This window comes from Octopus sinensis, unplaced genomic scaffold (assembly GCF_006345805.1).
Source record: "Octopus sinensis unplaced genomic scaffold, ASM634580v1 Contig08735, whole genome shotgun sequence".
Taxonomy (NCBI): Eukaryota; Metazoa; Mollusca; class Cephalopoda; order Octopoda; family Octopodidae; genus Octopus; species Octopus sinensis.
Window position 1 is genome coordinate 653306 of NW_021831284.1, and position 14761 is coordinate 668066.

At 32.3% G+C, this 14761-nt stretch overlaps 1 protein-coding gene across 1 annotated transcript; it reads right to left on the reverse strand.

The window, feature by feature from the left end:
• Positions 1-4243: 4243 nt before the first annotated feature.
• LOC118761115 (protein FAM98A-like) lies at positions 4244-5020 on the reverse strand. Its single transcript, XM_036498787.1, has 2 exons — positions 4834-5020; positions 4244-4803 (listed from the first exon to the last, which is right to left on the reverse strand). The coding sequence occupies exons 1-2, from the start codon at positions 4984-4986 to the stop codon at positions 4294-4296; spliced, it is 663 nt and encodes a 220-aa protein (XP_036354680.1). The 5' UTR covers positions 4987-5020; the 3' UTR covers positions 4244-4293.
• Positions 5021-14761: the final 9741 nt, after the last annotated feature.

Here is a 14761-nt window from a genome sequence, read left to right on the forward strand (position 1 = left end):
TCTCTGAAAGCCTGAGAATAAAATTTAATATTAAAATACCAAAAATGTGGATATTTCTGAGCCTAAAATGTTTCCGCATTTTTCTTTGATGAGGACTTTAATTTCGGAGGGCGAATTCTGGTCGAAATTGTTGAAACTTTGGAGGCGGGAGGACATTGAGGAAAGAGTGTGATTCAAAGGAGCTGAGGTTAGTGGATTAAATGTGAATATTCTGCAATGGCCGGTGGAAATTCGGGAATATTTGAATTTTATGAGAAGTTTGTTGGAATTTGATTGTTTCATGACAGAACATATTCTTTCTGTTATTGTCAGTGAGTGCCTCAGGGAGTCAACTATGGACATCTTCGCCTTTGAGGCAACAATTAGATTGAGTACAACAGCGGATAACTGGAGACTTATTTTAATATTATTTGATTTTTGAATTAAAATGATTTTTATAGTGTATAATTTAAATATTAAATAAGAGAAAATTATTTTTCTGACTTGATTTTTATATAGTAAATTTTCGATTGAAAATATTGCAATAAACAGTTACAGTAATTAGTAGGCCAATCATAGAATTAATTTGAAAAAACAAAAATTGAAGTGTTAAAATTCAACTAAGTTCATTTAAAAATACAAAATTTAACTAAAATATAGACCTAAAACAGACAAAAATTTTTAGAAAAATAAATTATAAAGAATCTTAAAAAATGTCCACATTGCAAAATCTCCAAAGACAGTCGACTAGTTGGCAACTCAAGGCAAAAAAATGCTTAATTTTGATTACACAAGGCACACAACGAAACTGTTAAAGTCGTAAAAATGCACATATGCAGAAATTTTAGATTCAAAAAATCAATTACCAACGATCATGCTGAAATACGAGTATATAGTACTATTCGCGACCCACGCTGGCGACCATAAGTTTGAAGGTGATTTAAGAAATGGTTTAAACCGGAAAAAAATTCATTTTAAGAAATGGTTTTTTTTAGCGTCATTTTAGAAAAAAAATATGTTTCTCTCAAAAGATGTTAGCATGAAAAAAACGACTCAATTTATCATTATTAATGATCGGTATATTTGCGACTCCTAACTCAAGTCTTTATCTAAAGGACGAGAATAACCAAAAACACAAATTGGTCATTTGTCTGGACAATGAAATCGAGATGAGGACACTAGCATTCGCCATTCACCAAGAATCCCACTGAAAAGCTTAAAGAAAAAGTAAGTGAATTCTATTTCACTGAAACGTCTAATCATCGAACAAAATTATAAAAGACTGCGAAATTTGTAAAATTGCCCTACCATTGAAAGTACTTGAAAAAAATATACCTAGGTGTCGGATTCTAATTACCATGTAATGCAGGAAAACCCAATGAAGATTATTATAGGCGGATCTTATTGATGTTAGAGAAGATATAAAGAGTTTAACGATGGATCTAATTGGATACTGACAATTATTGACATCTACAGCAAATTTGTTGTCTCCAATGTTTAAAATTAAAACTGCTTCTGGTAATAAGACTTGAAATTTAATTGAAGAAGTGGTGAATAAAATTCCAAAAATTGTTTATCAAATTGGATATTGTCAGATCTTGCAAACGGACAACGGGTTGGAATTCAAAAGCCAAACTTATGGCTCAACTATGCGAAGAATAAATTGAAATAAATTAGGTGTAATTGAGCGCTTTAACTAAAAGTAACTTTTTTCTGATAATACGACAAACCACTCGGCGATTAATGAGACCCCTTCAAAAGTTTAGGGGTATTTGGAATTGACACGTGATTCATGAAATACCAGGTTTAATCTTATTTATTTTAGATGAAAATAACGAGGCATCGTTTGTCTAGATGAACTTAATGGAAATTTACGATGTATTTATTTTAGAAACGAATAATAAAAGATTGTGGGACGAATTTGTCATTGAAGCTACACAGATTTGAATCCCCATATGAAGAAAAGGGAAAAGTAAAAAATATAATGTCTAAATACAGATTAATGGTTAGTTGTCTTTCCTAACAAACATTTAGTTCGAATTACGAAATAGTTACTATGAATAAGATAAAAAATGTTAAGTTTTTTGATTTTTAGCAATTATCTTTAGTCAGTAATAGTGTCAAACTACGTAGGTCGCCCTGTCAATCTTGTCAACAATGAAGGTCGCTCTGGTCGCCAGCGTGATTCCTATCAAATCAAAAATTCAATATAACAAGCCGGAGATTTTCCTATACGACAAAAAATAAACCAGATATGGCTAATAGAGATTGGAGTGACTTATTTAGATAATTTAAAAGCAGTTAGTTGAAGTTGAAAAACTTCATAAATGTGATATTCCGGCAAGTGAATTATAAATAATTTACAATAAAATAAAAGAACATATGTGACATGGGCAGTTGGATACGTACGAGCGACCAGTTACATTTTACCTTGAAAAATTTTAATTTAACCTTGAACAAGTCATCCTAATTTAATCATTAAAGATTAATGTATTTTAACAAAAAGATTAAAATTAATCATTTTTTCAGTCTTTCCATCGGTACTGTCCATATCTCTCCTTTAGCATATTTTATCTATTATCTAAAAATGATTGATTTACCTCGAGTCGATTATTTTATAAAATGTTAATTATTAAGCGGCCGGATAGAATGGAGACTCAAATTTATCCAACCGCAACGAAGGGTTTGTTCCATAATCTTTTTGAACTCGAACCTATCTATAATTTTTTATCTAAACTTTATCCAAAATCCATTTGTAATTATTATTTAAGACTGAAAACTTTTTAGATCTACAAAATCTAGCTGAAACCTTTCATTCGGAGAAGTATTTTAATTAAAATGACAGTCAACTTAATTCCAACAAAATTTTTAACGTCCATATAAGAATAAATATCATGTTTGGTCAACAAAATAATTGTTTATAACAAATCAAAGTAAGGAAACAAACAACTAAAGAATAAGTTTGCAGAGTCTGGCACTGGATTTTCTCTGAAGAGCATCCTCATTGGGCTACCCATAAGCACGTAATCATACCTCATAGGATATCTTAATCTCTGGTGGAATGCCGAGCATTTCCTTGAGCTGCATACTGAATATATATAAAATAAAACAACCCGATATTTTTGACGATTTCTACCGACTTTTGGCAGCTTGTCCACAAAGTCAATTTGTTGGCTTGACGTCGGACATTCATGGTGATTCCGTTAATGCTGTCCGTCAGTTCGTCAAACGAGTCCCGAATAAGTTCCATGGTCTTAAATCACACCGTGAAATCACCAGCAATTCCCAGAGCTTGTCGCTCTTTGTGTTGTCGGTGTCCTTACTGACGATGATACTCCAGAAGCCCCCCTTTGAGTTGGCGCTGTGTTCCCACAATGGAGGGATCCCTGTCTAATCTTATCACAGTACTAAGATTGCCTTGAAAAGACAAATATCACTTCCCAATGTCATTTCCGACACCCGTTTTAGATTGTTAAATGCCCTAACAGGTCATCAGGTTAGCCAACATCCAATATTCCTCGACCGACTCAAAAGTGCAGAGAATTTTCATTCGGTCTTTGTAGTCCATGCGGCGATCTGCGTCTATTAACCAGAATGTCCAGCTCGTGTTAAGTTTGTGATAATCTTCAGAATCAGACTACCATTAAGGGACCACAGCACACCATTCAAAAACACGATGACAATTAATTTAGGTCAAATTTAACATGGCCTTTAATTTTTTATTTCTACACAATGTTAAGAATAATGATTAAAATATTGATTATACAACCAACGGATTAATTGAAGGTTAAACCTGTTGTTCATTAATCATGTGATTATAACTGAGATTTTGGACTGAACAAAAGACATACTTTACATACTTGTCTTTCATTTTTTATTTCATTTTTTCTATGTAAACAAAATATAGTCTATCGTTTCTAGCTGATTAAATTTCGGAAAAGGAATAAATCGGAAAGGTTAAATTCAAAATACGAATCTGAATCCATATAAAAATCTAAACTCTGTTAGAGAAAATGAATCGAAAGACTTTTTTGACAATTTTGTTGTAAACTGATAATTTTAAGTCCATTAAACTGAATCGAGACATCACCATAATGAAATTAAAAAATTATGGCTATAATTGGTTCATAAAATAAGTCAGAATAAAACCAAGTGTTAATCATAGTTTTAAGCTAAAATGTGAAAGAACTGCTAAAAAAAGAAATAACGAATTATTATTGACACGAATAAGTTCTATCTTCGTCGACTTGGACCTGACCACCCACCATAACCACCTGCAGAGTCACTACCTCCATAAAAATCTAAAAAAGAATATTAAAAACAACTTTTCTTATTGTTAGATCTTTGTTTTCCAAATGAAGGGTCTCGGGGATCTCCAGAATTGTCAGAATTACGGTTCCTAGAAGGCCGAAACTCAGCATAAATTGGTTCCCGGCTCTGAAAATTAAGAGATTGCTGCTGATAATATTCTTGTTGATATCTCCTTTGGGGATGCCCATGATCTTGTCTTTTATATTGATTTCTTGGTTCCTTAAGCTGATTTTGCTGTTGAGAAAAAGTCTCAGGGGTTGGTGGATGACTGGTCTCCCACATCCTTCCACCTCTATCCGGCACGTCATTAATTTGAACTTTATTGACATCACATTGTACTCTATCCACCCCAAAACTGACCCTTTCATAAGCCAATAATTCTAAAAATAACGTAATTAGTCTACTTTTTGTTGATGAAAGTAAATCTGGAATTCCAATTTTAGAATTATAACATTTTTCTTCCACAAGAGTCCTTAGTGGCTCTACAAAAGCATCAATTTCGTTATTTTTTGACTAAAGTCGAATTTTAAATAAATCAATAACTTTTATGTTCGGAGATTGCAACATGGAGTCTATAGTGAAGTCCAGTCTTTTTAGAAGCAGTTCTTTTCTATTTTGATAGTCCATTTGAAGAAGTTTAGTCAATCTTCTTACTGTCTTCCATTGTTTTTTATTCATGTTACTCCGAATTAACATTTCATTCACAAATGGATTTGATTCGGATATATTCAGGACATTTTTCAACTTGAAATTAAAACAAATTAAAAACATTTTCAGTTAAAAACTCAAAAAACTCTTCTGTGGGGAGTTTTATGGGTGGATTGGTTATTCCTAATAATTCACAGATAAATTTTAGTTCAGAAATATAATCATCGTCGCACTTTTAATGTATGAATTGAGAATTACTGGTTTAGAGCTATTTTCGGTTTTAAATTGAGTTAATTTAACAGCTTCAAGTTCGTGACATAAATATTCTTAATAATTAAAATATATAATTTAACCACATATTTGAAAAGGATTATTTTTTATGTTTTTAATAACACTTTGACAATTCCACTCCACTTCGTATGGACAACCTAATAAATAAACATTAATTAAATACCAAATTCGTTAAGAAAAACTCCCAACTTTTCATAAAAAGTGTTAAATTGATCTATAAATTATTAAAGTGGTAAACCATATTTAGAATGTTTAAAATCGAGATTATAATTTTTTGATAAATTTTCGACAAGCCAAAAAATGGTATTTATAAAATTTTGATCTTTAGGTATCAGGGAGACGTCAATATTATCGAATTCAGAGAGTTTGTTATAACTTAAATGTTACATTTATTTTACTAACTTCAATAACTCTAAACAATCACGTACAACATGCATAACGATATAACTAAATTTTAATTATATTTTAAATTTCAATATAATGATAAAGTATTTAAACTATCTTTAAATGTATTTTTATTGTCAAAGATTGCATTTATGACAAGATTCTATTTATTATGAAGAATTATTTTATACTAAAGAAAAACAGTAAATTTGAATTACAAACTAGACTTGTAGTAAAAAAATGCTTTAAATTAAACAATATTAGAACAAATAAACTAAAAATAAGCAAATTATTATAGCACTATCGGAAAATCATAAATTTAATTAAGTTATCCTTGTGCCACAGCCAGTATCTTCACACACATCCGTTTCCATGCCCCCCCTGTTCTTTGCTATAGTACGTAATGAATCGAGATCGTCCCCACTTTTCAGTCTTTTGTTTACTCTTTAAGTCTTCGTTTAACGCGGTAGGTAGAGTGACTCTAGGTCTTTTACGGAAAGCTTCTTTGGATTGGCAAAATAGTTTTCCATGGAGATATTCGGCGGAGCGAGGTGTCCAGTCTGTGCCCAAAAAGTCTCCATCTGGATTCAGGAATAAAAAAATACGTATGTAGATGGTAGAGCACAGTCTAAAACATTAATTTGATTTCTTTGTTTCCAAGTTTGATATTTTTCAATTTTCCTTTACATTAAAGAACAAAAATAGTTTGAAATTAGTTAATTTAAATTTCCGAAATGAAAAATTATAATTAAATAAATCTTTTAGGAATTCTTCTTGATTTATCTAATAAAACATTAGAAAATTAAATATAAAATTACATATATTGAATTAATTGATGATTCTGCAATTCCAAAATAGAGTTCATGTATCGAACTAAAGTTCCTCTCCAAAAGAACAAGGTGGTTAATAATAACAGACCCAAGACTATAGAAATTATTATCATCAATGTCATCTTCCAAGGACTCATGAGGCAATGATTTTTGGTTATTGAACCAGAAATGTCCGGCAATTTTTAAATTGAAGGAGTAAACGTCAATTCATTCTCAGATAAATGAACTATTAAATCAACCAAAGTTAATTTATGGAAAAAATCTACTGTAATAAAAACAATTTATAATACCTATGATTCTAAAATTGAATACAACAATAACCCACGAATCTTTTTGTTTTTTGATATGTATTATTTTAGAATTGATTTGGTCAATTTTTATCCGTGTGTGATTCCTTGTCGCATTTTACTTTAAAGATGTAACCTAGAACGAAAACAGTAGTATATCTAAAATCCAAAATCGTTAATAACGAATAAAATTTTTTTTATCTGTAAAATATTTTTTCAAGAAGGAGACCTGGATATGATACATCTTGAAATAAGTAGACATAACACTGGTTCTCATATTTTATGTTTTTATCTATTAAATCCTGGTCATTAAAGTGCTGTAAAATGAAAACCATCAATTTTTACATTTTTGTTATCAACATTAAATTCATTTGAGTTTAAACGAGTAACAAGTGAAATAGATGGAATCTCACTAACAAGCCTCTCTTTAAAATCAAAGGTTTGATGTAATAAATTTGAGGTATAAATAAAAAAACAACCGTAATATAAATAAAAAGACAGTTAAACTAATAAATGGCCTCACGAGAGACCCGGCCAGCCTCGCGAATGGCGAAGCCGTTCCCTCGGATCACAGCAATTGACAGGCTCTTATTAGAGAACTAATATTTATATAATTAAATTTAAACACTAATTTGATTCAAATGAAAAACTAATAAATTTTCAATTTTCAAATATTTTAGTCGATTTATGTGTTCTATTACTCCATTTAGATGTTTCATTTTTATCAATCACTTTGCAAATCATATAACACTTATGAGAATCTCTATAAATTTCTTTGATAAAACGAATAATTTGAATTTATCAGGTAATTATGAACTTCGTATCAATAAAACATTGTATTTTAAAAACCAAGGTTAATATATTTATAACATAAAATAATTTTCATAAAAAACTATGCTTAAGATGAAACTCAAACACAGAATACAATAAATCTTGCAATAAAGAAGAAGAATTTTTCGAAGAATGAAAAAAATGAGATTTTAAATGACCTAGAAATTAATCATTTACCTAAAGTAATATGATTTATAAATTGCAATATAATAGAGATTTAACAAATTGGCCGAATTTTCTCAAGTTTATAATCACTCCAAAGAAAAATTACAAAATAAAAATTTTAGTGAATTTGATTTCCCCAAATCATTTAATTGGGTTTATAAAAGTGTTGTCACAAGAGTTAAAAACCAAAGGGAATGTCAAGCCTGTTATGTATTCGGAGCAGTTAATAAATAATTATCAATTTTAAGTTAGGATCTTTGGAAGGACAATATGCATTGAAATATGGAAAATTGGTTAGCTTTAGTGAACAGAATGTAATTGATTGTATTGGATATGATGGTTGTGCGAGTGGGTTAGAAGAAGATGTTTTTAATTATATCATAAGAAATGGTGGGATAAACACCGAAGAGCAATATCCCTACGAATCTAAAGTTCGTTGTCGTATTTATAATTAGAGTAATTTTTGTAGATATAGAAAAAATCCTTTAAAAGTAGTAAAATATGTAACAATAACAAATAAATCTGAATACGAAATGATGAAAACTTTGGTAAACATTGGTCCAATCACTGCTGCAATTAATGGTAGAAGTAAGTCTTTTTACTTTTACCGAACAGGTAGGGATGAATATATAATATGTAGGAGTTCATGACAATCCTAACTGCAGTCAAGAATTCACGCATTCAGTGACTGTTGTTGGATATGGCGTCGAAAATAATAACGACTATTGGCTCATTAAAAATAGGTTAAAGCATTAAAAATATTTAGTTGGGGTATTTATTTCGGAAATAAAGGTTATATAAAAATGTCAAGAAATAAAAATAACCAATGCGGAATTGGGTTATTCTTAATCTATCCTGTTCTCGGTTAATTAATTTGGTTAGAACTTTAGCATAAATAATTTTTTAATCGTTAAATTTCAGAAAATAAAACTCTTAATTATACCTAAATGATAAATTTATATTAAAATTTTAAATAATTTATTTCATTAATTGACAATGGTTGTTATTTTCATTAATCTATTCCTAGTTTAAAACCTATGATTTGGACACCAGTCACGAAGATATAATAGTTAGATTATTTTAAACAAATAATTAGCATGATGTTCAAGTTAATATTACAAGTACTCGTATGGCAACTTGTTCTTCTGACTATTCGGTTAAAATTTATTCATTAAAGGAAGGAAAAGACCCTACTCTATACTCAGATCTGAGAAAGTAATGAACATGTGTAATCAATTAGACATCGTGGCCCAGTTTATAAACTATCCTGGTCCCACCCGAAATTTGGGTCTCTTCTTGCAAGTTGCAGTTTTGATCATAAAGTGATCATTTGGGCTGAAGAAAATGGTGAATGGACTTGTTTGAAAAGTTTTGAGCTCGATTTCCCGGGTGTTTTATTTTTTATATTTTGTAAGTAAATTCCGTGATTTGGGGACCTTATATTCACGGATGTTGTCTTGCGGCTGTCTGTTCTGACGGAACAGTGTCTGTTTTTGATTTGAAGGACAACAATGACTGGAAGGCCGTCCATTTCAACAGCGAACAGGGAGGCTGTATGGCTGTAAGTTGGTCCAGTCCATATTCCTATGAAAAAACGAATAAAGTCGTTATTTTACGTAAACTTGCAACTGCTGGATATGACGGAACTGTAAAGATTTGGAGGTTGAATTATTTTATTTTATTTTTAGTCACGGAGAAGATGGGAGATGGAATTTTGAGGTTTCTTTAATGTGCGAAAGTGGGGTTATTGTGCGTGATGTGGCATGGTCTTCTATTATTGGAATGTCGTTTAATATGATTGCTGCATGTTCGGTTGGTTTGGATTGCATTTTTTAGGGACGTGTTGTTTATATATTTAAGTATACTAATAAGTGGGATTCTTATATTTTGATGGAAGCAGAGGATGTTGTTTGGAGTGTTTCCTGGTCTTTCTTTTCGGCGGATTTGGCTATTTCAATTGGTGATAATAAAGTTGAGGTTTGGAGAGAAGTTAATGGGAATTGGATACGTTCTGATTCTGTTTGATTTCATTGAAAAATATTGTTTTGCTGTTCTTACACATATTCTCGATTTTATGATACAAATATGTTTTGCTAGAAAGAAACGTAGAGTCATTCTTTAAAGAATTTCCCTGAGAAACAACAGCCAAGGATTTTAAAGGTGCGTAGTCAGTCTGAACTAAGTAAATTATTATAAATGCAATTTTCATATTTTATCAAATAGAGTATTTATTGGTTGAAAAGTCTTTTCACATGAGTTTATTATATCACATGGGTTACACTCACTGCCCATTTTCGACCTCGGATTAAAACTCTGATTATTGAATTTCTATTTTTATGGTGAAAAAATTAAATCTATTGCTTAATAGGTAGAGTTTGAGTTTTTTAATATCTATTCATGGAGGGTATATGAATGAATAAGAAATAAATTTAAAAGCCCGAATGTTCATAAAAAAGAATAAACGGTCTTCTTCATTTTTCGTACAAGCTCATGGTAGAACCAAAAAACCTACGAATAAGGTTATAGAACTCATATATAAAACCGGGATTCATTTACAATTCGGGTACAGGGAGAGTCACAGGGTTGGAACTGAAGAAAATGGATATATTTCATCGAAAGCTATTACGCAATTTACTCGGCCTAGATTGCCTAAAAAGAAGTTTTCAAACAAGAAGTTGTACTCTATGAGGCAATCGGCTCGGTTTCAGTTGAAATCAATGTCAATCATTGTCAAAAAATAAAATGTTTGATTGTTTAAAAAAACATTAACTGTCAGTGTCATGACACCTGCCATGGTTTCACTCTCAGCTCAGTTTCACTTTTGCCTCGCGACATAATACATCGAGCATCGAATATATCGAAATATTGGTTTTGTTCATCTTTTTGTGGAAAACCTTAGAAAGAATGCAAGCCGAAACAATGCACGGGTTATCGATGCCTGCTAAAGAGGTAGCCCCTAAATCTACAGCTTTTGGTATCAAATATCCAAACTGTGATCTCAAAGGTCATTTTTGTGGTTTCTAATATCGGAACTGAGATATCAAACGTCATTACTGTAGTTTCTAATATCCGAACTGAGATTTTAAACGTCATTACTGTGGTTTCTAATTTGTAGACTGCGCGTTGACATGAATCTACCCATCCGTGCGCTAAACGTGGGCTCTAAGAGGGTGAGGTTGATGGGATAAAACACTACAAATAACGAAAACGGAATAACTATTAATTATAATTCAACTATATCCATCTTGTAGAGCTTTTTAATATTTTAAGTATCATTACATCACAAAGTATCTGAAATGTACAGTGTTTAAGTCAAAGGTAAAGTTTTCAGGAAACTGAGTTTAGGGCTCGCATTTTTGATTAGGTCGTAAAGATATGTCAAAAAGATAGTCTAGTGATTGCTGTAAGTCGTTAAGAATTATTTTTTAGTTTATTGAACAAGAATAATATTTTAAATCAGTAACAATATTAAATAATAAACTAATGATTAAATGTATACTAACCAATAAAATCACAACAAATAACACTTATATTTTTTAACACAATTGTAACAAAACACGAATTTTTGTTATGAGTCATAACAAAGTTATGACTTAATTATGTAAGTTATTTAATTAAGAATCCAGATCGTCAGTGATTTCTCTTCTTCGCTTGGAAAAGAGTTTGCCACAAAATTCCCTTCATTTTCTATTTCTGGGTCAAAGTAATTGTTCAGCTGAGTGTCCTCACGGCATGCCAACTCCGAAAGTTGATTGGCAGCAGAGGCGTATTCTTCATTGTCTACTTTCACTCCGTATCTGTGTTCAATGAGTATACTCTCCAGCGTCCTCTTCAGCACAACCGACTGGATGTATGTATTAGTTCCTTCTTCAATGGATAATTTATCCATGTGACTTTTAAATAACTTTGGGACAACAACTCCATCCCATGTCAAGATAACTGGAATAATCTTTACTTGTGCTTCATATAAGATTGACAGTTCGTTTACAAGCAGATCGTATTTGTGAAATTTCTCCTCTTCAATTTGCTTTAGACGATCTTGTGAGGTAATCCTCACGTCGATTAAATTTATTTCTTTTTTCCTTTTGTAATACACAAAAATATCAGGTTTATTGAATTGGACTTTTGTTTCAGTCATAATTGACGTGTCAACTCTGATTTTGACAGTTTAGGTAAACATTATTGACACAACCGAATGTCCTTTCAAGTTCCTGCTTCGTTTAATTCCATACATTCGATATAAGTGAAGATGGATACACTTAACCACTTCATTACTTCTTCTGAGATAATTACTGTTTAGGATCTTACCACATCGCGTGGCTAGATGGTCAACTCGTGCATTTTAGAAAGAATTCCTTCACTTAAGCGTACGATGTTACTCAATCAACGTCTTAGTTACTTGCGAGACAAGTACAATCTCTCCTTATTTCTTGCCAACACTTCGACGTGATCGGAGTACTGTTCGGATAATAAGGTCCAATTCATCACACTCATTGGCTCAGATCAACGTAGTAGTTATCAGTGAGATCGCATACCTTTTTAAGGCATTGAATAGGTTCCGTGCATCGAGGCTAGTTTTTTTTTATAGAATTGCAGCCATACTTGCAAACACTCTACTGGACACTTTATCTTTTTGAGCATAAGGCTGGACTTTTTTTATTTTTTATTTAACCTAAGAATCACCAACAGTTAATTAGGGTAATTAATTAGGTGATTCCAACAATCCTCAAAATCTTCTCAGCTTTTCCCGATGTTGGACTCTAGACCCAACGCAAGTGCGGGACGGGCGGGAGCAGTTTTTGTGAGGAATTGAATCAAGGACTGTCAACCTTACTCCAAGACTCAGACTAGATCACAACATACCATGGTGTAGTCGTGTCCATTACAGCTGCAACAAATTTGATAAAGGAAACTTGAGCCTACGGTCGCACTCAATGAGGTACAGTGGGGCAAAAAAGTCATGGAACGCTTGCATATTTTAACTAAATTTAATCAATCTCCTCAAAAATAATATTAACTACTGAAATTAGGAATATAAGACATTTTAGATTACTTTTTAAAAAAAATTTACTAACCAATCTTTTTTTTGTAAGGATAAATAAGCTTCTAACATTCAAATGGAGTAATGTTTTCCCATTCTTCATTGCAAATTGTTTTCAATTCTTGAATATTTTTCGGTTTCCTTAAACCAACTTTCATTTTTAAAATTTTCCATAAATGTTCGATTGGCTTGAGGTTGGTGATTGACAGGGCCATTGAAAAGCATTTATTTTGTTCCTCAGTAACTATTCAACAGTCATTTTTTACTTATGTTTGGGTCGTTGTCATGCTAGAATGTCCATTGTCGTGTTAAAGAACAAACAAGGAGTTGATTTCGCAATATTTGATCGAATTCATTATTACATCTATTAAAAATAATTCAACGACTCCTGTTGATGAAAAACAGCCCCACAGCATGATACCTCCTTCCCCGTGCTTTCTGGTGGGTATGGTGTATTTTGGGTTATACGCCTGATTAAATTTACGCCAAATTGAAGGCGTGTAGTTCAGTCCGAAAAGTTTTATTTTTGATTCATCCAACCATTAAATATTGTTTATAAATTAATTTTCTTTATTTAAAAGATATTTGGCATATTTAATTCGTGCAAAAATGTGTATTTTCTTTAATAACGGAACACGACGGGGCCTTCGTTTATTGACACTTTCATTGCGTAGTTTAGAAGTAATTTTACAAAGGGATACTAATGTTCCTGTATTCTTTAAATCATCAGCCAATTCTTTTCGAGTAGTTCTTGGATTTTTTACCGACTATTCTTTTCATTAATGAGCAAGAACGTTTGTTATATTTTTGGATCACCTGATCTTGGTCGATTAATGACAGTTCGGTCATGTTTCGATCGGATAATAATATTCCAAACAGTACTTTTTGGTAATATCAGCAATTTGGAAATCTCTCCATAGCTTTTATCTCTTTGATAGGCCGTTACAACTTGTAGTTTTGGGTCAAAAATGATCTTTTTTGTCTGCATGATAATTTTCATATTGGGGGAAAACGAAAGTTTATTTATACAAATCAGAATCTATTAATCAATTATATTGAAATTACGGCTAATAAATCATTTCAAAGAAAAAGAAGCTACCCAAAGATAATCATTCATATCTTATTGCAGAAAAAAATCCATATTTCTTTGATAGTTTCATCACTTTTTTATTATTATTATTATTATTATTTGCAACATACGTAGAATCATATTAGTTATAATTTTACTCGTGCAGCATTAAAAACAATCCTTTGAACCAGCCTCCTCCAACCTCCTCTGTCGTGAGCGAGTTTCCTCAGCTCGTCCAGATCCTCACCACTCCTTAGCCTTTTCTTCACACATTTCAGGTCTCCGTCAAGTGTTTCCGGCAGCGTAACACGTGGACGTCCACGGAAGCTCGATCCCTCTTTCAGGAAGTAGCCCTCCATTGCTATGTTAGCTGGGGCAAGCATGTCCATTCGTAGAATATGGCCAAATAACCTCCACCGCATATTGACGATTTCCACACTCAGAGGGCCAGTTCTGCATCTATTGTATAGCGATTCCTGGTTGATTCTTATAGGCCAGTTCAATCCCAGTAGGGATCTAAGTTGCCTGCGGTGAAAAGAATCGAGTCCACGTTGTTCAGTACTAGACATTCCCCAGGTCGCCGAATTATATGTCAGGATTGGTTTGACAAAGGCTTCATACATCCTCAGACGAAGTGACGTACAGAGTCGTCGTTTGCCGATCCACTCTTTCTTTATCTTGTTCATCGTGGCCCAAGCGAGAGCCTTTCTTCTGACAATATCATGGCCGTCCCCAAGTAGAGAACCGAGTTTGTTCGTTTTGCGCCAGGCTTCACTTGAGCTGCTCTCCATCCTCATGATTTCAACGATGTCGGTTTTTCCAACGTTCATTTTAAGGAACCATCTGTTCAGCTCAGCAGGTGCCACTTCAAGGAGTCGAAGTAAGGCCGATTTGTCGTCTGACACGAAGTCGACGTCATCTGCAT

Coding starts and splice junctions, on each gene's coding strand:
- LOC118761115 (XM_036498787.1), bottom strand. CDS start 4,986: ATGTTAATTCGGAGTAACATGAATAAAAAACAATGGAAGACAGTAAGA. Junction 4,804..4,833: donor TGCAATCTCCGAACATAAAA/GTTATTGATTTA, acceptor ATTCGACTTTAG/TCAAAAAATAACGAAATTGA.